General features: G+C 42.7%; 1 protein-coding gene across 1 annotated transcript in view; it reads right to left on the bottom strand.

Moving 5' to 3' along the window:
• Positions 1 to 25,266, bottom strand: part of FRAS1 (Fraser extracellular matrix complex subunit 1) — a 115,490-nt gene that overhangs the window by 42,947 nt on the left and 47,277 nt on the right. Inside the window, exons 22-34 of the mRNA XM_026090116.1 lie at positions 24,598 to 24,738; positions 24,230 to 24,370; positions 23,504 to 23,644; positions 22,567 to 22,837; positions 21,282 to 21,366; positions 18,317 to 18,643; positions 13,010 to 13,163; positions 9,223 to 9,401; positions 6,649 to 6,765; positions 2,567 to 2,681; positions 1,899 to 2,036; positions 1,219 to 1,251; positions 362 to 493 (exon numbers count right to left, since the gene is read on the bottom strand). Coding sequence (XP_025945901.1) covers positions 362 to 493; positions 1,219 to 1,251; positions 1,899 to 2,036; positions 2,567 to 2,681; positions 6,649 to 6,765; positions 9,223 to 9,401; positions 13,010 to 13,163; positions 18,317 to 18,643; positions 21,282 to 21,366; positions 22,567 to 22,837; positions 23,504 to 23,644; positions 24,230 to 24,370; positions 24,598 to 24,738 — 1,974 coding nt within the window. The remainder of the gene's footprint in view (positions 1 to 361; positions 494 to 1,218; positions 1,252 to 1,898; positions 2,037 to 2,566; positions 2,682 to 6,648; positions 6,766 to 9,222; positions 9,402 to 13,009; positions 13,164 to 18,316; positions 18,644 to 21,281; positions 21,367 to 22,566; positions 22,838 to 23,503; positions 23,645 to 24,229; positions 24,371 to 24,597; positions 24,739 to 25,266) is intronic.

Genomic DNA, 25,266 nt, shown 5'->3' with positions numbered 1-25,266 from the left:
TCAGACTCTTGCCCCCCAACTCACGAGGCAAACACAACCGGAGGGAAATGGTGACAAACCCTGTCCCTTGTGCACAGTCCAGCTGAGGGGCCAGCAAACATGGAGATTGCAAAGCGGCCTAAGGAGGGAAAAAATAGAGAAGAAACAGATCCCTGAGCCTGCTCTCCCATGCCTCAGTCAACAAATTGACCTGAGTCTTCTCAGTGGCTCCCACCACACCCACACAAGCACAGTTCCTTAGCTAAATGGACAGAGGTAAGGGAGACTAAAACTCTCCCCAGCTCCATCCAGGTGGCCTCGTGGCAATAAACTCCAAGGCTCGGGCAGAGCTCTGCCACTCCATCCCTTCCACTCTACTCACCAATGGTGGCCTTGCCCCCCTGGCTGACCTCCAGGAACGGAGCAGTGATCTGGAAGACTGGAGGCTGCTGCTCCGCAGAGAGCAAATGAATGACAAACACCATCTCTGGGGTTGTGTGTTCTCCATCAGACACTGGACACAGACAAAAAACACATCTGAGTGCAGGGATGTGTTTTCAGGGACTTACCTGGGAAATTCACCCTTCTCCACAAAATCACCATGCCACATCAGTGGCTTCCCACCTTGACAATCTACCYGTTTGTCTATGGACCCATACACACAACTCAGAAATCCTGCCAACAGTACTCATCTTTGCCCTTAAGTTCACCCCTAGTAAGACAAGCACAACTTGGAAGAATCTGTGCGTGTGCATGTATACATACTATCTCCCATATATCTATCAGGTGCACTTGTGAGTCAGAAAATAGGGTTCTCATTTGCATTTCTGTCCAAGACAGTACATGGAAAGGGAAAGATGTGTTAAACAAGGAAGTAGCTTATCGGTAGTGATCTAACTGTGGAAATAATCCTGTGCTATATTGAGAAAAAAAAAAAAAAGAATAAAACTCTGATGTACATTACACATTGAGGGAAAACAGGAATGAATTGGCCTTGCAGGACAAATTCTAGACAACTATTGGAAAAAAGGTGCTTCTACTGAACTATATCCTAGCTCCTACAAACACTGTTGGGACACAACTATATGAATATTCCCCAGGCACAACCATTTTCACAAATTCCTACTGAGCACCCATAGGTGTGCCTGCAGTGGTCAAAAGGCCAAGGAGTAACAGGCAATGTGAAGGGCACAGGGAGTAAAACCCTTTTGGCCAGGAAAGAACACGTGACTCTCATACCTGTGAATCGGAAGTTCACTGACTCTGGGAGACCTGAAGGGAAAACACAAGCAATTTGTGTAACTGTGGTTAGGACAGGAAAGCACACACTGATGGGCAGCTCCTAACTGCAGAGCAGCAGCTCAGCGGTTCACCTGGTGTACCACCCGGTATCCACATGGGCAATGCTAAATGCTGCAGTGAACACTGTCATATCCCCRTAACTCACTGAATGCTGCTATACTGTCCCACAAGGGGAAATCTTGTTGGAGTCACCAAAAGCAATGGTGAACTCTTGGAACRTTCCCATACACACTGTAACCCAACTCCCCAGGCAAAGGCAGAGGCAAGGGACTGTGGGACGAGAGAAGAGGGAAGACAGCTGGCTTCCTCCTGTTCTACTCTCCAGCACAGACTGAATCACCGGCAGGAAAGGGAGAAAGTGTTTTCCTGAGAAATTGTGGATTATACTCCTGGAAATGGTAAAGCAAGCTTAAACTGGCCTTGTCCTGAAATAGTCAAGACTCTTCTTGATTTCAAATAAGAACAAGACAGATTCCCATGTCCTTTGTATCATTCAGGCCTCATGCCCTAGTACGTCTGGACATAACCATGAAGCAACCCCAGGTTTGGAGAAGGACCAGCACTTCAGCTACCTCCACCAGTGTGATGGGCACTAGAATGAATGTCCAGCTACTTACCTGCAAATGAGAACGCAATGATCTCTCTCAAGTGTGGGGCTGAAGTTGGTGGACGATACACAATCTTGCCATTGTTTATATCTGCTTGGCTGAAATACCGGACTGGAGAGAGAGGCCTGTCTCTGTGCTCCACAATACCTACAAAGAGCTCAATATTAACAGGAGGAACTCTTTTTTTCTTTTTTTAAGACAAGATACCAAAGACCAGAGCTTCTTTTTCTCTCCCCAGGTACTTCTTTTTACATCTTTAGTGGTTGCTGAATGAGTGAATGGGTCTGCACCCAGGACAGATTCTGTATAAAAGGCATCAGAAATTAAACAGAGATTCTTCACTTAGTAATTTCTTCAAATGCCTCTCACTAGAGAGGTGAAAAGCAGAAAGCCATGGGGTGCAACATTCAATATATTCCAGACAATAATAAAAAAAAAAAGTCTGTGCACTGTTGATTACTCCTAAACAAGCCTAAGAAACCCAGTCAAGAAACAAGTTGCTTGAAAGCTAATGAAGGAAGCTGAACAGATTAACAGATGCCTCCACAGAATGACACTCTGGGAAAAAAACTAGAAGCACAGCAATAAATTCAGAAGGTTATAAGTGCCAGCACTGAAGTGACATTTTGCAACAACAAAAGCTGCCATGTTCTGACTGCTTTACTTGCTTCACTTGCCTTGGCTGGGAAGCAGAGGAACAGTCACGTTGAACAGAATTTTCTCACTGGAAATCTCCGGGTCTACAAAGGAGAGGTGATGGGGCTCAATCACTGTCACGCGGTCCTCCAGCACCTCAACAAACACATTAGACCATCAGCATGAAAGCCAAAGACATGGGAAGTTCCACCCAGAAATGCATCGAGAGAGAATTTGTTTTGCTATACTTAAATACAAGAGAGCCTTCGAATGTTTATTGGTTTTAGACCTAAAATCGATATGGGATGGGACTGGTTGAACCTTTCGCAAGGCTCTCAGACTCCTGCAGAGTAGGGACTACCTGCGATGAGATCAGAGAGGACAGTGAAGCTTGATAATGAGTAAAATTTGCAACAGAGCCAGGGAAAGTCTTAGGGACCATCTAAACTCTCTTTCAGTTCATCTGTAAACCAAACTGAGTTCGTAATGCAGAAACTGAGTACTATCATGCTCAACAGAAGACAGCACTATAGAGGACCACCTCTGTTAAATCTCTTTTCTGGAGACTGAGAAAGAGGCTAAACACCTATGAAAAAAGAGACAACCACCTCCTTCTTTATGTAACTCTGAGCTTAACTCCTACTTTCAGGCTGCCCAGGAAAGTAGCAGTGTTTTTAGTGCACTCTCCATTTCTTCAACTGAGCAGGCAGCAGAGGGGCTAGAGCAGAGGCACTGACTGCGACAACCCTAACCACACAGTCGGAAGAACACAGGGCCCGGTGCTGCAGTCTGGCGCTGCCGTAGGACAGCAGCAAAAACTAGGGCCCCACACCTAGGGGAAGGAAATGTCACCACAGATTATGCAGACTGGGCTGTCCTCTGCAAATGTGCAGCCTGCACTCTCACAGGTGGAGGGGAGTTTCTTTTTTCCTCTTACAGCAACTAAGAACAGACGAATGAAAATCCAATTTGATTAAAAACCCACTGGATGAAGATACAATTCTTTCCCTAGGTAGTTTACTGGTCTAGTCTGATGTGCCCTGAATGGATTTGCTTTTAAAAGAAATCCTGAAAATATCTCAGCCATTTCCATAGAAATGCAGAGGAACTGAAGCTTTCTCTTTCGTCTTAAATCTGTCTAAAAATGTCCCATTCCTTCCATTCCAAGAGTATCATTAATCAAAGGTGSGCAGTGTGTTATGGGAGTTATGGTGCTGCACAAACAGGCTTAAATGCACAAAGGTATTTAACTTGCACGCATTTGTGAACCTTAATCCTGCTGAATTAACAGCTATAAGAAACCACTGAGTTTAATATTTCAGTTGGGTATGAAAAGCCTCCAGCTCATTTCATAATCACTAACAAAATATGGAGAGTACAAGCTAAATTAAGGATACGGGCAATTAATTCATCTGCTTCRGAACATGAGATGATCATCTGCTGCAGCTCAGAAACAAATTACAGTTTTCCCCCTACTACATCTTGCACAGCCCACTGAATGCCGGCATGGACAGGACTGTGATGCCACCCTATCAAACCTGCACCCCATTCTGCTGGCCTCGCGTGCCAGACCAGCTGTTGCCCTGGACACTGTAGCCAGGCAAAAGTTCCTGACAGAGCAGCTCAGTCCATCGCAAATGCCACCAATCYCCCAGATCAACTGAAGGCAGTGCCAGTTCATCTCTGTCTCTTCAGTTTTCACCCAAATACATCAGAAGAGAAATCACAGCCTGTGAGTGACTCTTGTAAAGCAGTAAATAAAACCTTGTCAATCCTTCTTAGATGTGGAAGTGTCACATATCTAACCAGAATCAAAGGCACAAAGTCTATTTGTGATATTGGCATTGCTATATACAGCCCTGTATAAAGAGGGCAGGCTTAAAATTAACAGTGGTGTCCCTTTCATATAGCCAGTTTGGGAAGAGTGCAGAGGAGCACCTCTCTGTATGCCTGAAGAATCKTCCCTCTCCTTCACAAAGTCAATCTCCGTTTGCATTCAGCTAGAGAGAAGCTCACGCTCCTATCACCAGTCCTATCGGTGTGGGGGAAACAGGTAACTTGATGCATTATTGAAGAAGGAAACAGTATAGATGTATGCCCAGTTTAACCATCAAAGCGGCACTGCGCTTTCTTTGACCTTTCCCTGCAGGACACACAAAGACAAGATTTCAGGTATGGGCAGACCTAACATTTTGTGCTTGCTCTTCAGCAGGGAAGCCAGCCTAATTCTGAAAGAATCTGAAGACAGATTAACAGAACTCAATCACACTGATGCAAGGAAGTGCAATTTTATGATGAAAAGATTTAAGGTTATGATTGCTTCCTAGCTGTCTCCAGGGCATATTTGTCTCTCTCAGAGGTAGCACTTGCAGGCTGCAAGCCATCTCCTCAGTAAAACGTGTTTTATGGCACTATTGAATTTTGTGCTGTGTAATTGGCTATAAAATCCAGCACTGCATGGCTCAGTCAGACACCTCTCCCATGAATTTTGTCAAGTGACAACAACAAAAAGTCAAAAAGAGAAAGAAACATTACTGGCTATTGCTCCAAGTAGCAGTCTGAGGCTGTTTTATTACTGCCTGTGAAAGGTTGCCCCTATTTTAAACCCTGGCCAGGCCCTTGTGTYATGGACTTTTCATTAATTTCTCTCCCACAGCTTTCTTCAGGCCTTCCTGGCCCCACTCCTGGCAGACCTTGCTGGCTTATGAGTCCACCGCCTCCCCTGAGGAGGCTCCGCCTGGGGACCCACTGCTCCTGGGAGGTCTGCCATGTCTGCTCTCCTGCACGGGCCTCTCAGAGCGCTTTTGTCTGCCACGGAGAGCCTGAGGGCACGGGCTTTCTGTTTAACAATGCTGAGCATCCTGCTGGCATGCTCTAAATAAATCATCAGGAACAAATAATGCCAAAGATGACTGCACGCTACCTCCGAGCTTGTAGATGCAGCTCTCCCAGTGCACAGCTCCTGCCTGAAGAGTTGGCCTCAGCTTCATTCACATTTCTTGCAAGTGCTTCCCTCTGCTTTCTTTTCACAGCCTGTGCCGGCTCACTCCCATCAGCTCAAGACAGCTGTTTAGTGGATTATGTCCTTGGCCCTCCTCTGAAACCCCCACTGACCACAGCAAGGCTACAGGGCTAAGCTGATGTCTAAACCAAACCCCCTACCTTTAGGCTAGTTCTCTAAGCATCCCAATGGGTGACCTGGGTGCAGAGGCCCATAGCTCCTCTCCAGCCCACACACCTGGGTTCCCTCCCTGCAGAATCAAAGACCAAGGGAGGGTAGGAAAAGGAAGGGAGAAAGCTGGACTTCGCCACCACCCCCATACTGGGGACATGGAGGAGGCAAGCACCAAAGTCAGAGAGCTCACAAAGTCAACTTTAAACTTGGAGGTCATCTTTTAAATTAAAACAATCAGGGAAATAACCACATTAGAGAGAACACTGTGTTAACAAAATGGTTGGTCCTAGAGTCGATGCTTCAAGAAAAGGTAACTCATTTCCATGGACGCAGATATAATGGGCTTGTCTGAATGTTTTCCAGATACATTATAATCTGTGTTCCTGATGTCAGGATGATGGATGAAAACTTTCTGATGTGGGTGGGCTACAATTCCGATAAATAAAGTTTGCAGTGGAATTACTGACAAGATCTATTCATTACAGTTTCTCTAACCCACCATTTTTCATTCTTACCCTTCCTAAYAGCTTCTCAAGAAAGAGTGTTTTGAAAATACTAGGAATTCCATGAAAAGATGTTAAAAATATTTTTTCTTTTCTCTCTCCCTCTCCCTTCCAATTTACACATTCATCACTTCTACTAATACTAATATTCTCAACTTTTTTGTGGGGGGTTTCTTTTATTTTTTTTTAACCATTTCCTCTTCTAACCTGTCTAGGCTTTTTTTCATTTAGGTCTGTTTCCTACTCCAGTTATCTGGTGCACAATCCCTATTCTTTCGATTTAGCTCAATCTTTGAATCAGGCATAATAACATGGACAACAGCAAGTAAAGGAATCAATATTTAGTGGTTATTACTACTCTGTGGGAGGCTCTGCTCACTGTGCGCTAATGTAACAAGAGTGGGAGCACAGCAAACAGCAGTCAGATGTTTCAGTTCACACTTACAGCCATGTGCAAAGAGGAGCCAAGTGAAAGCTGAGGTGCTCTGGGTGTCCGGGGGAGAATGGCAACGTTGAACGTGTGGGTTTCCAAGCTGGCTGGCACAGCTGCAGAGCTGGACACCTGGGAAGGAAAGAGCACACAAATGGACACCTGATAAAGGATACCACTGCCTTTCTAGACCAGTTTCATACTTTCCCTGTCCTCTCGTCCTGGAAGGCGAAGACAAACACCCTTCCAGCAGATACCAGTCCGAAGCATAAATAGATGATAACTGCTAGGAACTAAGGCTGTTAAATAGTACTCAGTTTCTCCATTATTGCCTGTACAATCTGTAAATGGTTTATCTCTTTATTAACATGTTGAAAGACATCTCACAAAGATGCACCTTCCAAGAGAGGCTGCACTTGGGTTTGACACAAGAGACCCATGCAGATTCCAGACGCCACTACAATGCCAAAATTAATCCAGCTCTATCTAACTTCTCACAGCACGCTTGCAATAATGACATGTAAAGCAAATAGACAAAGTTAAATTTGTAAAAATTCAGAGGACCAAAGCCATCCCACAGAGATAAGCCTGCAAATGTTTACAGCAACCCTGAGATAAGGCAAGCATCCAAAGAACTTGCAGCCCCCTCTTTGCTAGACTCAGTTACAGGTTTATCTTTTGGTAGGTATGTATGTCCACCATTGACTACAAYAGAACTTAAGCTCTTCAGGAGCAAGAATGGACTTCAGCACACCCTTAATTTTAATAAAATGCATAAAAATGCTCTGCTGAATTGAATAAAATTATGTTAGCCATTTGCTGGACCTGTTCTGAGTTGCTGTCTGAACGGTAATTGCCAAAGTGCTGATGAAAATGTGTCAGCCTTTCCTGAGCTGCCCTAATCCACTATTCAAGACTCAGAGAGACGTGCTATGGTCTCCTGATGTGACCTGTGTAATCATGGCTTCCTCTCTCAGGAGCGCTCTCCGTATAGTTATTGCTACTGCACCAAGATACTAAAAACAAACATTCAACTCATGCAAAATGCATACTCTATAATAGTAACACAGCAATTAAATTAAAAATTAGCTTGTTCAACATCCGACACTCACAACTTCCTCATTATCGCTTATGTTAATTACTTTAGAAATTACCTTAATTGCCTCTCTGGTGCTACAGGAATAGCTTCTGAGCTGTAAACCAAATTGTAACAAATACTGCACGCGAGTGTTCATGTTGGCTGAGCGTTATGGGAAGCTGTTAAACCTTCCAAGCAAACAGCAAGGAACTGCCTGAGGAATTTTATGGCCATTAAGCCTGTGGCGAGGTGGGATTTATTTTAGTATTACATCTGCTGGAGAGTATTTCTGCCATTTTGTCTGTTTGCAAGGAGAGCAGTCTGTAGCAAAAATTAAGGTATTAGTTGAGGGACTCCCGGAAGCAGGAGGGCTGCTTGGTTTTGGGGCTTACAAAACAAACATAATTAAGAAAAAAATTACTCAGAACACTTTGTGCTTGGAGTGAATACTACAGGTTTTAGGAGAGGACAATGTATTTGTCATGCAGAACCAAGAGGTCAAACTTCCTGTCTGAAGTGCAAATGCAACTGAATATTTATGAGGGYATCAAAACCTCCAGGTTAGGAGTTGCAGTAACACACCTTGCATGGGGAAGTCTTCTCACAGAGATACCTGGGAGAGTGGCAGGCAAAAATCATTTCCTGTTCCTATTTCTTCCCAGAAGAACAGCTCCCCTCATGCCAACCCCAGGCACAGAAGCAGGGTTCCAGAAAAGACGGACTGTCCCCACGGGACAATCCTGCCCCGCAGGCATACAGCACTGCAACAGCAAGAATCAGTCTCTGGACACACTGCGCCATACTCGCCTACTCTAAAAAGTCTGCTGGTTTCATCCTGCGGTAATTACAAGTGCACATCTGTTTGCCTGTTCACTCTGGGGACTCTTGATCTCATGAAGCTTTCCTGCCTAGACAAGCTAGCAGGTGGTACTAGCGCAATGTCATTCCTTTCCTACAGGACCCTTCTCACCCTGATACGGAGCTTTTCTAGGGAAAATCAGGCTGGCTGTTACATTAAAAAGCCAACTATTAGATGCTACTCGAAAGACAATTTTCCCCAGATCTGCAGTATGGCCTGTGATTTGACATCCAGAAGGTTAACGTCATCACATGAGGATCAGCACTGTGGGGAACTGGCTGGCTGGCTCCGCTGCCACAGGTCAAACCTGGAGATCCACACGCAGCGAAAGCTCTCTTGGGTATGAATGAGAGTCTCCCAGAAATACAATGATGGGGTGCGTCAACTCAGACACACAAACATGCACATATACACTTAYATACAAACAACACACACATATATTACACATATTTAAATATAGACATATGTGTTATATGTACATGCATATGTTTCTCTGTGTGCATGTGCATGTATTCATGTATATATGTACAYGCATATATTAAAACTTTGGGTCACAAGATACTATCATTCAGGGAACAGCAGACCGAGTAATCTCAGAGAAAAATGCTAGCAGAACTACTCCAGAATCCGCTGTGAATATGATGACGAGTACCTGGAACTGGAAGGAGTCACTCTCCACTGGAGACCCAGAGTGCCTGTACCACACAATGCCTTCCTTGATGTCCTGCTGGGTAAAAGACATTGCAGGCGAGACTGCTTTTCCATCAGGCAAAAGCTGCCGTGAGTCTGCTGGGCCGTCTTCCGGCATTGGGACCAGAAGCACTACTTCACCTRGGAAAAGCAAAGATGAACAGCCAGGGTACACTTGTGAGAAAACAAGGGGGAGCAAGATGCCTTTTMACCAACTATTGAGCATCTGAAGACAAGTGTCCTCACTTGCTCTTARTCTTCTCTGTGTAGCACGATTAGCAGAAAAAACAGTAGCGCTCCTCAGAATCGCTAATGGACCTTGCAACATTCAAGTGAAGCAGGGAAATGTTATTCTCTGTTTTGGCAAAGGGCAGAGCAAGTAACCTGGGTGAGGACACAGAAGAAATGCCCAGAGAACYGCACAGAGGAATGCCAAGAACAGAATCTGGAACTTCAAACTCTCAAAATGTAGTGCTGCCCACTGACCAGCACATTTCAACCTTGAGATGTGCCCATCCAATAAACTGAGCAGAAAAAGAGAGGTAAAGGAMACTCCTCACTTTCATGAGCCCTTCTGAAGGGACAAGAGAGAAGTGAGACAGAAACAATCAGGGTGAAAAATCATTGCAGYAGGCTATCCTTCTTTCCTGCAAGGGTACAACTTAAGTATCAGTATACAGCATACTAATTTTTTCAAGGACAGTTTTTTCCAGCTCTTCTGGGTACTTTTTATCCCCAAAAGTATTCTCATCCAATTTCTCTAAACAGAAATCTTCAGYTGAAGAAGAGCTCTTGAATAGATATAGTATAGCTATCATAGGCTGTTGAAAAAGTCTGTGTGTCCTGGTTTATAGCTCCTGCTCAAAAGAGTATATAGCTTCTRCACCTGTAACATTCAGCTTATTTCTGATTTTCTATTGAGACACACATTCTCAGCTAGACTGAGCTGTCACGGGCTTCATTGGACATATGCCGGAGAACAGCAGGGCGGGGGCGCATCCCACTGTTTATCAGCTTTCCTCATTTATGCCTCAAGGATTGGATTTTGATGTTGCCACTAACTTTCAACAGACTTTAATCTAAAAATCTCATTTTAATACAATACTCAGAGAAGGGTATCAAAATCTTGGTCATCAATTTCATTAAGTCACACACAATGAAAACATTTTTACAAACCACATACATAAACAAACTTAAAACCTGACAAAGAGCTATACTATCAAAATACATGATGTATTTTTGTATTTTACAGTGTTATTCGCTTGTTTGGGAGTTAACATATAATCTGTGAAAAAGTTATAAATCTCCTCCATCTTTACTATTCTTGGTTATATATAATTTAACCGCTATCTAAATAACTTGAGTTAGTTGCGCTGTGCCAGTCTCTGCCAGACTTCGAAAGTCTGAAAGTGAAATCCATGAACCTAATTACATTCCCAATTGGATGCTTCTGCTCATGAGAGTTCACCACCTTAATCTCTGAGTGATTTCTAAAGACGTTACTCACATACCCAAAGGAGCTAGGACCTGCAAGTTGTTTACCCCTCCCAAAGTAAGAGCAGAAACAATCAGAACATACAGGAGCTTTAAGGAAGATGCATATCTATGTGCCATGTTATAAATGAATATTTAACTCAATCATAAAGAACAACTCTGTGATGCTTGCATAATTTATAATGACCATTTCATTTGAAACAAAAAAAAATTAAACAGAAAAGCACCTATTGATACATTACACACATGAACATAAAGTTTGTGTACACACAGGCAGTTTATGCCTGAAATATATGGAGATTATGGAGCTGCAATTTCCAAAGCTGTCTAGAGAATTTAGGCACCGTGGTCCCATTCTTTTTAAAGAGACTGGACACTTGTATCATTTTTAATTGGCTTTAGAGATTTCATCCTCCAAGAATGTATGCCACATGGAACAGCTCAGGGTATAACAAGAGCTACTCATATAGAAATGGGTAAAAAAACTACCTTGAGGCATCCTACATGCCTAGAGGAGAGCCAGGGAGGACAGTGATTCTRTATCTAGCAACAAGACAAGAGGTTCACCAAAAGAGATTGTTATAAAGATTCACTGCTCCCTGGCACCCAACAGTACAAAACCAAATCAACCCTGCWGAAGAAAAAGATCTGGGCAGAGAGAGAGATCTTCTCTTCCCAGACTCAATCCCTTTTGTTTTGTTGCAGGGTCTTGAAATAAAGGACAAGGAACATTCTTAGTCTATGCACTTGTGTTACAGAAATGTAGTAGCCGATTCTGAACTGGTTTTATTTCTTATCTAAAATCCAATGCTATATTTTCTACAGGTATGAATATCTTTTCCATGAGTCATATGTTAAGATAGGCAGATAAGCCCTCCTTCATTAAGGATTCATTTTCTACATTTTTCTGTCTTGAATTTTTCCTTTCTGTGAAATAATATTTTACATTAAACTTTGAAGATTATTGATTCCTGCTGCTTATTCCTCACCTGAAGCTATAAACCTGTTTGTGTTATTGCAATTAAATACAGAAGAGATAATTATGATGATACAAACACAAAATTATAAGTTTTGGTTAGGGTTAGGCAGCAGGAGACAAACTCCTCAGGGAAAAATTCTTGTTTTCATGTAAACGCTTATTAAAAATGAGAAAATAGTCCTTCATCTGCAGAAAACTAAAGGGGGAATACAAATTAATTACTTCTCTTCTAACCTTCAAGAATAACATAATCTCTGTTTCCATCAGGTGCTGGCAGCTGTTATGGAAACAAGCCTATCCTTACAGCAAAAGTTAAAAACACAGGCCTGGTGTTGTTAAATTGACTCACTAATTTTATTCAGCTCAGCAAATTGATAGCAGTAATACCGTTTCATGCAAGTTCCAAGCATGTTATTTAGAGACGTGGTTCTAGTGAAGAAAACGATAACTCTGATGGGGAAAATACCATTTTTCTTTTCTGCTCATAGTTCCTTTCCTTCCACGTAAAATTTCTTCTCTTTTCCATCCAGCTTCTCTGAATTTGTATCTCAGTCACAAATCCCATTACCTCCCACCCTCCTTGGCCTGGGTCCAGAGGATATTCTGAAAGCTGCAGTTCTACAGAATGGGGAAAGCAGTTGCAAACTTGTGAAAGCAGTTACTCTGAAATATGAGACCAGAGCCTCTCAACAGGAGTTTGGAGATGAGAATTRTATATGGATGCAAATGTCACCAATTTCTGTTTGAGTCAATAAYCCCTTCCATTATTAAAAATCAAATGTAAAGGAGTTTGGGAAGTTCTTCAATTGTTCAAAGTAAATTTGCTCAGTAGTTTCCAGAGAAAGATATTACTCCATGCTGCTCTGAAACCAAACATTCATTACAGAATACTACCTTTCAGCAGTGAGTGAGTGAGTTTCTGCTCTCATAAGGCTGTAAAGCCACAAGAACTTCACTACCCTTAGAAAAACACAGTTGCTCRGAAGGACAATAGCGTTTCATCACTTCACATGCTCATTTGAACTAACGAAAGCAAGATGAGGTTAGCAGCACTTATTCAGTATAGCATTTTATGGAAATATACCCTAAAATGCTACTAGTTGGGAACAAAATACCATGAAAGAATCGCAGTCCAGTATGCTGTGCAGAACATCCTCTTCCCCAGAAGTAAGAAGAATCCTGCGCTTTTATTTAGTGGTGGGAGACTTGGGGTCATGTGGGGAGAAAGCAACAAACTACAGCTCTTTTTCGACAGCAAAATTCCAGAAGAATTTACCGTATCTTGGCTGGTCCCTGACGATGCTGTAGATTATCTCAGAGTCAYGGGCACCGGGTACCTCGGCCTGCAGAATTCTCTTGGAGATCTGTAGCATGCCTCCCTGGGGCACCCAGACCAGGGAGTTTGTCACCAGCCGAGGGCGTCCGTCACTCTGCATGCGAGGAGAACGGCAGGAAAGGGCTTAGCTCAATGTCAGCTACGCCGTGCTGATGGAAACATTTTGAAGTGAAAAGGATGAGGCAAAGTATTTTGGAATTTCTTATGCATTCAGCCCTTGTTGTTTGCTTTAAGAAAAGCACATGCATCTGTAACCTAYATCCCTAGAACCTAATTCTCCCTCTGTAGAACTGATCTTGTCCACCAAGACTTCGATTTCCTACCTCTGACCCTAAACCTTCCTAATTTCAATATCTCTCCAAAACTGTGTCCTCTACCATCATTCTTAGTCTCTACCYGCTTGCCTTTTGACATATGTCTTTACAGAATTTATCTCCGTGACAYAGTGGAAAATTCACTACAGTCATCACTGGAAAATAGTTATCCAGTCCACTGCACTAGTTTGAGTGGATACACATTGTCTCTTACCTCTCCATTTTATTTCTAAAAATACACACCTTTCAAGCGTACCTGTAAAACAACAGGCTTCACACCCATTCAAAAGCACATACAAATGACACCTCTGGTATCTTTACACACACCTGTAACTGTTATCACTTCTCCATGAGCAAATCCAGGTTCAGAACCAAGCTCATGCTTTTATACCAGAAGACATGGAAAAGTTTTCTTTTTTACCATTCATTCCTGACAATTTTTTGCAACTACAAAASTCTTGTACGTCTATATGTTAGTTGACTTAAGAGGATGCACATGCTGATGATGATTAATTTGGGCAGAAACATAACTAYGAAGTTCTTCCATCCTTTGCTTAACAGAAGTAGTTTTCCAATTGGAAAACAGAATTATGAAATCTGCTTAGCAGCATTTCTTTGATAGCTCATCTCCTGTTGGACAGGCCACCAAAACCCTTGTGACCTCTTCAGTGCCATGGTCTTCTCTTATAAGCCCAATTGCTGTAAATGTGACTTCCATTCTTGATTTCTACAGATTTCACCTTGAAACTGGCTGTGGTGAACTGCAAAATTAGTCAAAATCCTGACTGCTCCATAAAAGTGATCATCTTCCTCCGCATCTACTACTCCACATAATCATGTGTCACCCCAAGAACTGATAAACAGCTCATTACTATTTTCTTCCAAATCTGCAAAAGAGATGCTAGAGAGGGCTAAAAAGATGCTTGTGAAAAAGGAACACATTAAAGGATGATTTCCCATCTCCATTTTGARATTTCTGCTGACCAGTTTTCATCCATTCAGCACAGACCATACTGATTTGGAGCAGTGTTAACTTTTAAATGCCGCACAGTCTTCGATTGTGCCAGGCCAACAGTTTATCAGCACAATGGTTGCTTTATTTTTTTAAAGAACTATAAAGAAATAAACCAGACCTAGTTTCAGCCAAGAGAATCCTGCCAATATATAGAATAACTTTCCTCTGACCTCATCGATTAGATCACATCACAACACAGATGGGTCTTTAAGAGAAAAGTGGACCAGGAACTCTGGACCAGGAAACAAACAACTTGAAAAGATCAGAAAGGTCCCTGGATTTATTGTGTGAGGAAGGAAAAGAGAGACTAGCCATACTTCAGAGAGTGACAGGCAAAAGTCACTGTTTGGAAATAAAGTATTTCTAAATAAATGTTAATTAAACAAAAGGCTGTGATTTTGCTATAAACATGGCACTCTTCTGCTTTTTGGTAACCAAATGATTAAATGTTTCTTCACTGGCCACATTAAACCAGTCAGGCATTTTCTAATACTGTTTCCACCTGCTTTGATRCTGCAATCCTGCTGATTAATAAAAATACACTCATGAGACAGCTCTTTTTGCTTGGTAATCTTTTTACATACACAAGTTATTGTCTGATGTGAATGCTCACCCAGTGTTCAGCAAAACAGCTAGACTCTCATTAAATTTTTTTACTGGTGCCTGAGCACACATGTGAATGAATTAATTGCTCAGGAAAGGTGTTTTCAGAGTGCCCRGAGGCTAACATCCTCCCTGCTCAATGCTTCAGCTACCTGCTCCCAGGTAGGGCAAGACACATTGCCTTGCAATACCCTAGAAACCTTCCCTAGACAAATCTCCCCCAGCAGTCCAAGGACAGTTCAGCTGTTAGAGCTGCACGCACTTATGTCATCCCACCGCAACTGGCAACAAGTGTGCTCCGCAGGGCAGCTGTAGAAGCAGTGGATAGGTTTGGTAAACTGGGTACATTCTTGAAGACCCCAGGCTTTTACAAAGTGAACTGATACCACCTGCCCATTCGACAAGAGCTAAGACACACACCTGAAATCAGCCTCTTTTACCCTTCTCCTGCATTCAGCTCAGCCTCTCAGAAAGCAAATGGTTCCATATCCCATTAGCAATGAACACACCACATGCAAGTAGGCCTGACCTCCTTTCACTTGTACTACAAGGCCTGGGACCATATTTTCTRGGACACGGGCTCACTCTTCCCCATCAGAGCACCGCTGGTGGGAAAGCAAGTTTTCCCTCAAAAAAGAAGCACCAGCAGGTCTCAGATGAACTTCACAGAAATTGTAATTGTTAGAGAACATCAACAGAAATATACAGCAGTGTAAAACATTATTAAGAGCCCTCAAAGTAGAGGCCAGCTGTTCAGGCTGCAGTATATCAAATGAAGCATTTGGATATGGGCAAATGCGGAAAATCACGCTGTCAGCAGCCAAAGGGACTTAAAAAAACACCTTGCAGAAAACAAGGCACACGCATTGCAAGTAAACAAATCCCTCTAATCCACAATACWTGAAAGGTTACGTTCTCCCTTCTTTTATGTTTTTGCACTCATGCTGCAGTGCTTCTATAGATTAATGTCTTAAAATTATATTCTCTTAGCAGTAAAAAGGAATCCTAGAAATGTCCTTTCACACCAACACGTGCTATATAAAACCACTCTGCAGTATACTATWAGAAGCTCCATGTACTTAGGTAAGTAACCTGGGTTTAGAAACCAAACCCCAAACCCCCACAGTTCCAGCCAGGGTCGTACCAGGCTCTTCAACAGTCTTTGGATGAAAACCAGGAAAAGAAAAATGTGTCTTTGCATGTGTGTCTCAACAGCACCTTTTCAGCAATAAACCCTGCATCCATTTCATCTCCCAAGGCTACTGCACAAAGACGATAATTAGGATGAGGCAGGAGCTGGGTGGCTGCCAGCTCTCCCCTCACACTAAACACTGCTCTGCTCGCACCTCTGTCACCGCCTTCATTCTTTGCCATAGCCAAGTGCTGCACAGAGAGACTTGGAAAAATAATGAGAGACAAGGGAGTGCAAAACCGGCTAGTGAAAGAAACTATACTCAGCAATTCACCCTCATTGGCATTTACAACAAGAACCTGCCTAATCAATAGCAGGAAAAAAAAGTGCTACAACCAAGTGGTTTYCAAGCATTTTACAGTCCTTCTGATCTCATCCACGCTCCTTAGGGCCACATAAGCAATCTGGGTAAGGAAACCACAGGTGGGGCTGCTCTTATTCCAGGAGTCTGAATAACTCAGCGCCAGCCTTCCAAGCAACCCTGTTTTGATTTCCAGACTGACGTGTGAGTCATACCACTAATTATCATTAATTACTACTTTGCTTCAAGAGCACTCGCAGSGTCCAAACAAGATCAGTCCCTCCTTGTGCTAGCTACATACAGACACRCATAGTGCTTGTAAACCTTCCTTAAAATTCTCAGGCCCAAGGAGCTAAGAYGGACATCTAATACAGCGGAAAAGAMGACAGAAGACRGGTAAGATCATCTCCTCTTAGCTCCTTTTTATAGAGTGGGTGCACACAGAGATTGTTCAATTCTCAGATCCGTGCACAAGAAGACTCCCAATAGTGGACCTCTTCTCCGGTAGCTGTATTTTTTTCTTACTCCTCTTTCACATTTACTAAGAGATAAGCAAATTCTCAGGTCTTCTGTGTATTTTATTACAATACCACAAAACCAGAACTGAAATGCTTGCAAACACTTCAGCAACTTTATTTTTTTTGAGAGTCCATCACTCAAATTGTATATATTTCATGCTTTGTTTGGCTGGGGTTTGTTTCAGAAACAAACAGATAAAGCACCACTGTTTCTACTTTCTACCCTATGGAATTTAATACAAAGTGATGTTCCATGTCCAAAAAYAGAAGAGACAAATGGCCATTTTTTAATTATGAACTGCAGTAAAAGCAAGAAACAGAAATTAAAATACTTAACAATAATTTCTGAATGCTAGGTATCTGTGCCCTGTCCCTAAGAAATCTGCCAAGCATAAAGAAGCATCAAGTGAAAGATTTCAACGGAGCAACACTGAGTGAAGAGCAGAGGCCCTGGCCTTTGGAGATATCACCACGGTCAGAGTACCAACGATACGCCTTTTTAACCAAGCTGTTTAGTTCATGCAGGTTCCTCTTCCTGCTCCTTCCCTGAGACCTGTCCATCCTTCATGTGAACCCAGCTCTTCTCACACTGCAGGTCTGACTCCAGCATCCTCATTTGTTGTGTTACATCCTATGACAGAGGAACCTTCTTTTCTCATGGGGGTTTCCTTTCCTTACCTTTCTCCTGACTTCATTTTACTGAACAGTCTAACTGCTATCTGGGAAGTCAGACCAAATGCTCATTTCAAACCTGGGCAGAAATGGCCCCATTTCACAAACATATCCACCTGCTGCAGCAGTTCAAATACTGTTGCTTATCTAAAATTTGCTCTAGAACCTGAGTGCCGTAAATTGCTGACCTAATTCCCTGTTATGTACCTCTTTTGACTTTGGCAGAACTTCAGATTCAGATACAAGCATTTTAGTGAGCATCTGTCTCTCACATCATACTCGCGCCAATCCAGTGACTGGTTTTATTACCTCTCCAGCCTTCTCTCTCCCACACCCACTCATTCTCAAATTCATTGCCCTTATCAGGCAACCAAACTCTCACCTGTAACTCCAAAAGAACTGCYTATCAAGTAACTGTGGCCCTTGAATTTTCAAGGCTGCACAATTCAAACTGAACTGTTTCTGCTGCAAACCAAAAACTCAGGTGACCTGCAAACCTCCATCAATCCACCGCTTTCCACTATCTCTGACCAGGGCCTGTTGGTAATGCAGGATATGTGACACCTCAGGGATACAGTGATTCTTCTCTAGACTTCTCATTTGCCTGAGAGGACTTATGTCATAGCACGTACCTTGGGAGTAATCTTAATGTGGAACAGGACGTTCTGGAAGTGGTACCCATCATTCACTTGCAAAAGCATTGTGTCATCCCGGCTGTCAGAGTCATCATGAGCATAACGTAGGAGTCCCCTGGCAAGGTCATCGAGGTGGAACACGTGGACTGCAGAAGCTGAGTCCCCAGGAGGTTTAACCAGCTGCCCATGACGTGGGGGCTCTAAAACCATTAGCACTACATCTTGAGGATTGTCACCATCTCTCATACCCAGCAACACATCTGTTATAGTTCCAGTTTCCCCTCTGCTGACAAGGAGAGCCTCATTTCTGAGCACATATGGGGCCTGAAACACAAAAGCAGCTCTTAGCTGTTTGCTAAACCATAGCAATTTGATGATGATCAAACTCTGGAAAGAAAGATGTGGGGTTGAGGAAATTAGTTCATCTCAGAAAGCCTCCTACTTCTAGGCAACAGGGAATCACTCTCCACACTTCCTCCCACATGGGCAGATCTAAGAATATCTAGCAATTTAGACTGACTTAATTGCATCAGAAGAGGTTTCTCATACCATGGCAAGCTTATAGCAAGAAAAAACCTCAGGACATTTATAAAGAAAGCAATTTAGTTATCAGTCAGAGTCTGTATTTCCTTTGCTGTCTGCATGGATAACAGAGAAGGGACACAGTTTTGCTCTACTGCTTTCCTTGGAAATTCAAATGAAGATGTGGACCCCAACTATTTTGGAAGGACTACACTTTATATACATGTCAGCAGGCCCAATTGGAACGCAGACACTTCAGATGCTGAAGACTTACTCATGTGAGTAACAAGTTTAGGGTTGGGGAAGATGGAAATACCATATTTTCCACATGTATAACCTACACCTCTGGTAACTTAGACCTCTTTCAAAGCACTAATGCTTGAAAATAAGACCCAGCATAACCTGCACATGCAGGGTATCTSCTTAAAATGGCCTGTAGAGAGGGGAAAACGAAAGTAAAGAAGAATACCAGACTAGGGAGAGTGGTTTACACAGCTGTGAGCCAAAGTGAGAGGCAGAAGCTTGAATAATGCTTCTAAGTAAAAATGAGTCAATCAATTAACACCAAAGGATATACTTTTGCTTGTCTGGAACTGATAAAGTCCACCTCAGAGACAGCAAAACAAAAAGTCTGCTCTGATGACTGGGTCTCATCAGCATTATTGCCTATTTATTTTCAAAGACTCCACACAGACTTATTYGTCCAAGAAAGAAAACCAGCTACAGTCCACATTTCTCAAGGTTCAGACTAGTTCCTTGGTACTTCCTTGTTGAGAAAGCTGTGAAGATGTTTAAATCTGCAGTCTCTATTGGTCTCAATAAACACCATTTACGATCGGTAATACCTTGCCTTGGGAGGGGGGATGATCCTGCAGAGACAAAGTCAAAGCCCTGGGAACATTCATCAGAGAGCTAACTGCTGCCACCTCACCTGCGTACAACTGATCAGGGTTATTAAGAATTGACAGGCAAAATTCCTATTATTAAACTTTGTTTATGTATTCTGGGACAGTAACTGCAACTCTTTTTTAGGTGCACGTCCTACTGGGGTAAACAAGAGRTTACATTGAGCAAAGAGTTCAGCACCAACCAGAATCAATATACATGCAACACAATCAAAATCTTGAGTTTGTCTTGCACTAAAGGTCAAACTAGAACTCTTCGAATTTCAAAAGTTATGAAGTGACTAATACAAAATGTAACAGTTAAAAGCAACAAAATGCAATTAAAAATAAATAYAATTCCAAACCTTGAAGCTACCACCTCTCTAGGACCCCAATATGGAAAGATGCCAAGCACTGCAAAGTCTCAAGACTGGCAGAGAGCTATAGAGATTCTGCAACTCAAAAGGAGTTGCTGCCTCTAAGAAACACTAAATGCATTAAATTGGAACCCTCCGTCATGGCATGTACACTTAGAGGGACATAATATGGCTTGACGGTAACTGGAAATCCAGCTATTGTCCTTTTTTCTTTTAGTGCTGACTCCCTATTGCCTACAAGCCTGACTCAGYATCCATCCTTCCAGTGAAGTAATTTAAGAAATTAACTTCTTTAATCACTCCAGTGGTGGGTGGGTTTGTGTCTGAAGGTGCTGGTGCCATCCTGTGCTTCATGCTGAGTATAGTAGGAACATAGCCAGCAGCTCAAATCAATGATGAACCTCCGAGGGGGTGGGATGATAAGCCTTTTTGATAGGCTGACTTGGGCCCATGCAGCTAGGCTGGGTTTGAACAACTCACCCTTTCTGTAATGCTGTGCCTCTCCCCCACATGTGTGTGTCATGCACCTCTTTACACTTTGTCTTTTAGAGAGACGGCTCTTGGAAAAGAAGTCCTGTATGTACCACCTCTATACAATCTCTTGGGGAGGCGACTACACAATACTGTGCTACAGATTTTAAATAACAGTAACGAGACAGGGACACTTGACAGTGCTATCAACTTGACTACAGTGTTGAGTAGTTTAAGAGACACACATATGGAGAAAGCGCCACTTGAAATAGCCCGTGCTCATTTAATTCCCAACTGCCCTGGAACAGAGCATTTAAGTAAATGCTCTCAACTGTCAAAGCATCCCTACCATAGGGATCAATCATCATTCAATTGCCCTGCAGTAAGAGACTGAGCAACGAGACCATCCACTGATCCAAAGAATAATTTAAACAGTAGGAACTCCTTAGCCCTCACTGATAATTGCTCCATGATTGCACAGCTACAACTCCCTGCACAAGCAAAATTACATGGGCCAGCTTCTTCATTCACTTACCCCAGTCCAGTTCTTCCAAATCACTCTTGGCTGCCTCACAAATAAGAGACAGTYGAGTCTAATGTGACCTGAACACCAGCTACTGCTCTAACCAGCTCCTTTGTTATCACTGCAAGAAACCAGGGCTCCAAAAGGTACAAAAATTGAGGTTGTTGCAAGCTTTGTTATATTACCTGTGTTGAAAGTGCTTGAATGTTGACCACCTCAGGATGGGAGAAGAACTGTTGATCGCTGACCTTCAAGGAAAACTGCCCTTTCCTAAACAAGTCCCCAACAATCCAAAAACACAGGATAATATAAATGAATGAAGTGCTCTCACAGGACACAATAATGATAAACTATTATATATTTAGTAAAAATGACTCACACAGTGACAGATGCTTTCGATTAAGTTTTGCAGTTATGTCTTTAGAGTATCTTTTCCGAAGATTCACAACATGTAATAAAATACTGTCATCTCCTTTCAAGTATGTAATAACATACCCTCATTTCCCTTTAACTAATGTTRCCTGCATAGATAATTTGTCCAAGATTAAGCGCTGATTCTAAATGTCAGCTAGTCTCTGCTAAAGAAAAATGCCATTTACCTGGCTTCAACACAGCAGTTCCCACTCTTTAGCATCTTTGCTTCCTACTTACTTTTTCAAAATGCCACTCTTGAGCAAAACACCTTGAACATAAAGAAACTATTTTTCTCAAGAAAAGATCCTGATAGCTATTGTGATGATCAGACAGAAAAGAAAAAAGCCTGATACAAAACCACATGCTGCTGCCTTAAGTCTAGCAAGCATTAGCATCAGAAGAACACTCTGAAAGTCTTATTGAAAATAATGGGTCAAAGCACACTCTAATTTATACAAGCAGAAATCTAGAACAACTCCACTGATTTCAGTCTAGTCCCAAGGTTTTATGGTGATGTAAAGCAAGTGTAAAATTTGGCAGTATGACTGGCTCATTGCCTGACAGCCAGGGGAAATTTGCTTCCCTGCAATAGGCTTACAGTGTGAGCACTGCCAGGTGCTAATCACCTCTAATGGTCCCAGGACACTAACAGAGCACATGTTGCAGGCAAAGTAGCAGTTTATGCTGTAGAGCACAGTGGTGACATTATTTAAGTGTTTTCCTGACAGTATCAACAAATTGTCATAAGAGCCAGCACAATACACCAGTATTTATCACCCAACAAGAGTATGATAAAGACAAGATAGACTCCTACATCCCCAAAGCACAACAGATTGGCAGTTGGATCACAGTGAAATCTTATTCCATATATAGAAAAGTTTTGCACCATCCTTTATATTATGGCACCATATCTCTGAAATACATCGATAATATTTTTAGTAGCAGTGAGACGTGCATTTCAGCATAAGAATGTTTCCAAGGGACAAGGGAATACCTGTTCTCAAGATATGTCCATTTTCTTAAGGCAAGAGTTTAGAAAGAAGTATCACCAGTCACCTGGATTTCTCTTTGCTGTGCACAAAGCGGACTCTCTTCTCCTTCACATCTTTGCAGCTGAAGCGGTCGCCTTTGCTCAGCTGCACCTCTTGCCCATTCACCACCATCACCAGCTTGCCGTTGGAGGGAGCACTGTCGACATGGAACAAGAGCTGTCCTGTGTCACCACCCATGTCATGTACRCCTAGTAAGGAGAGGTCTAGGGGCTTTACCCCACCAATCCCTACTGTGAGGGTATTGTTCACTYGGAAACTCAAGTGATGCTTGCCAGCTAAAAAGAAAGAGAAGGGAGAAGTATTCCTGAATAAATGTTCCTCATTTCACAGCCATGGGCTGTATTAGCATCTTTCCTGTCTTTAAAATGTCAATGCCTGTCCCTACCATCTGTTGGATGACAGAGTGCCAAACCCTTTTAATGTCCTGCTCATCACTGACCTGGGTGGACAATCACTATCTCAAGAAGAAAGGCAGACAAACCCAAGCCCCACTATGATTCTGAGGCACTTGGGCAACTCACTTCCCATCTTCAGTTCCCACCACCAAAACTTAAAACCAACATACACTGACACACCCTGCAGATGGACTAATATATGTCCATGTACTAAAAGGAACACATAAAAGGTAAGTATTACAGTTGATTCAATAATGTATTCCCCCCAGGACATTTTTTATTGTTGTTTCGTATTGATGATAAGGGAAAATATGATGATGTGATTGAAAAGACCCACACATAACTGGATAATTTCACTTAGACATCCATGTTCATGCACATTTTATAGAATAAAAAAGTTGCAGTAAAATAGCTGCCAACTCTTAGTGACCAACACAACACTGCTCAAAACAGTTCCAAAAATACCACTGAACAAACACTTATCTCTGATCCTAAAATTTGCTGAAAGCCTGCCAGCTCAATTGCCTTATCACAAGAGACACTCACCTTCACACTCTCTGGTCCACACGTTCTCATAGAAGCCCTGGCCACAGGCAGAAACACAAATCTTGTTCTTCAGAAAGGTGGTGCTGTCACAGAGGTGGCACAGGCTGTCACTGACACACTCCAAGCATCCATGAGGACAAGCTGAATTGAATGGAAAGCACAACCCCATTGAGACTCTGCAAACAATGCAGCCACTGATGTGCAGAGCTGTCCCCAGGGGTCTTAACAGAAAGACCGCTCTTTTTAATGACAAAAATCATCAAAGAGAAGGGCCAAACAGTTTTGATTAAAGAGCTTTTGAGAAGTTCCTTCCTCGTTTGACCAGTACTTTCCATGGACTACAGAGAAATCGAAACAATCTTCCAAATGGAAGAAGCATGTTCAAGTTCTACCAATTTAAAAAAACTCTCCAARAACATATTTTAGTCCCACACAGCCTGTTAACCCACAAATACAACTGAAACCTTTCAAACAGTGTATTTTTATTACTGGTTATCCATGATTAGCTRTCTACACCGAATCTCACTCCTCCCGAATTAGGCATGTCTGAAAGCAGATGCTGCCTGTTCTTTAATTCTCAAGTTGACTGCATCACCTTGACAATGAGTTTAACACAGCATCAAAAGCACTTCCTCTTTGCCCAAACTTTTCAGAGAAGGAAAGAAGCGTACAGAACAGACTACAACCCCCCTTCCCTCTCCACCACTTCACTCCCATTTTGCTTACCTGTGCATTTTCGCTGCACACTGTCTGCATAATACCGCTTCCTACATTCGCGAACACAATGAGCATCCAAGAGGAAAAACGGGGCTTCACAGAGGCTGCACTCATCTGGWTGGTGACACTGAAGGCAGTGTTCATCACACCCTAAAAGTCATGTATAAAGAGTTCAGCACAATTCCACCTCCTGCTGCTTCCTGCACTGTGCTGTTACCCCGCTAGGAACCAGAGCTCTGCTGCATGTGTGTGCTGGCRGGCAGCGAGAGATCTGAAGTAAGAGTATGCCTTCTGAATGCAAGATATGCACAAATTGGAGACAAGTAGGGAAACATGTTGGTAGCAGTGATTAGAAGCAACACTTGAGAAGAACTCACTCTGGCACGTGTCTGATTCCTTGTAGAAAGCTAAGGGGCATTGTTCCATGCAAGCTCCTTCATGGAGAACGTAGCCATCCATGCACTGCAAGCAGTCAGTCCTCTGGGGGCCTTTACAAGCATTACAGCTCCAGTCGCACTCTGGAAGAAAAGAATTTAAAGTAGGGCAGCCCTCTCCAGGMTGCACAGCTCACTCCGCACAAATGCCTAGCACAGTGGGACCTAYGAGCTATGGGAATATAAGCCCAAACAGAGAAGAGCAAAGAAAGAACCGTTTAAGAGGTACTAAAAAAAAAAAAAGAAAGTATGACTTGTACTGAGTGACTTACAGCATAAGACACATCCTTTTTTTCCACCTCTTGGACTTAACATGCTCTATGTCAGATTTGTGCAGACTTAGCTCTTGTTCAGCATTCAGACCCACGTAACACTGGTGCAGCTTTGTAGCCTGTACAGCCTGATTTTACTCTGGCAGTGCCAGCACTCCTTCTCTGCCAACACTGAGTTTGTTGTTCATTAACGATTATTCAGCCCACTTCATCAGTCTCATCCCTTTCAAACGCAGTGCCTTCTGGGATCCCAAATGCTTTTCTGATCACTCTGACCACAAGAGAATGAAATCACTGTCCCTTGCCATCCAAATGCCCCTCTGAGAAGTCCACTGGCCAG

Source organism: Apteryx rowi, unplaced genomic scaffold (assembly GCF_003343035.1).
Source record: "Apteryx rowi isolate R43461 unplaced genomic scaffold, aptRow1 scaffold_85, whole genome shotgun sequence".
In the NCBI taxonomy this organism is placed as follows: domain Eukaryota; kingdom Metazoa; phylum Chordata; class Aves; order Apterygiformes; family Apterygidae; genus Apteryx; species Apteryx rowi.
The sequence above is the reverse complement of the archived record's forward strand: the minus strand, read 5'-3'. Positions and strand labels throughout refer to the sequence as shown.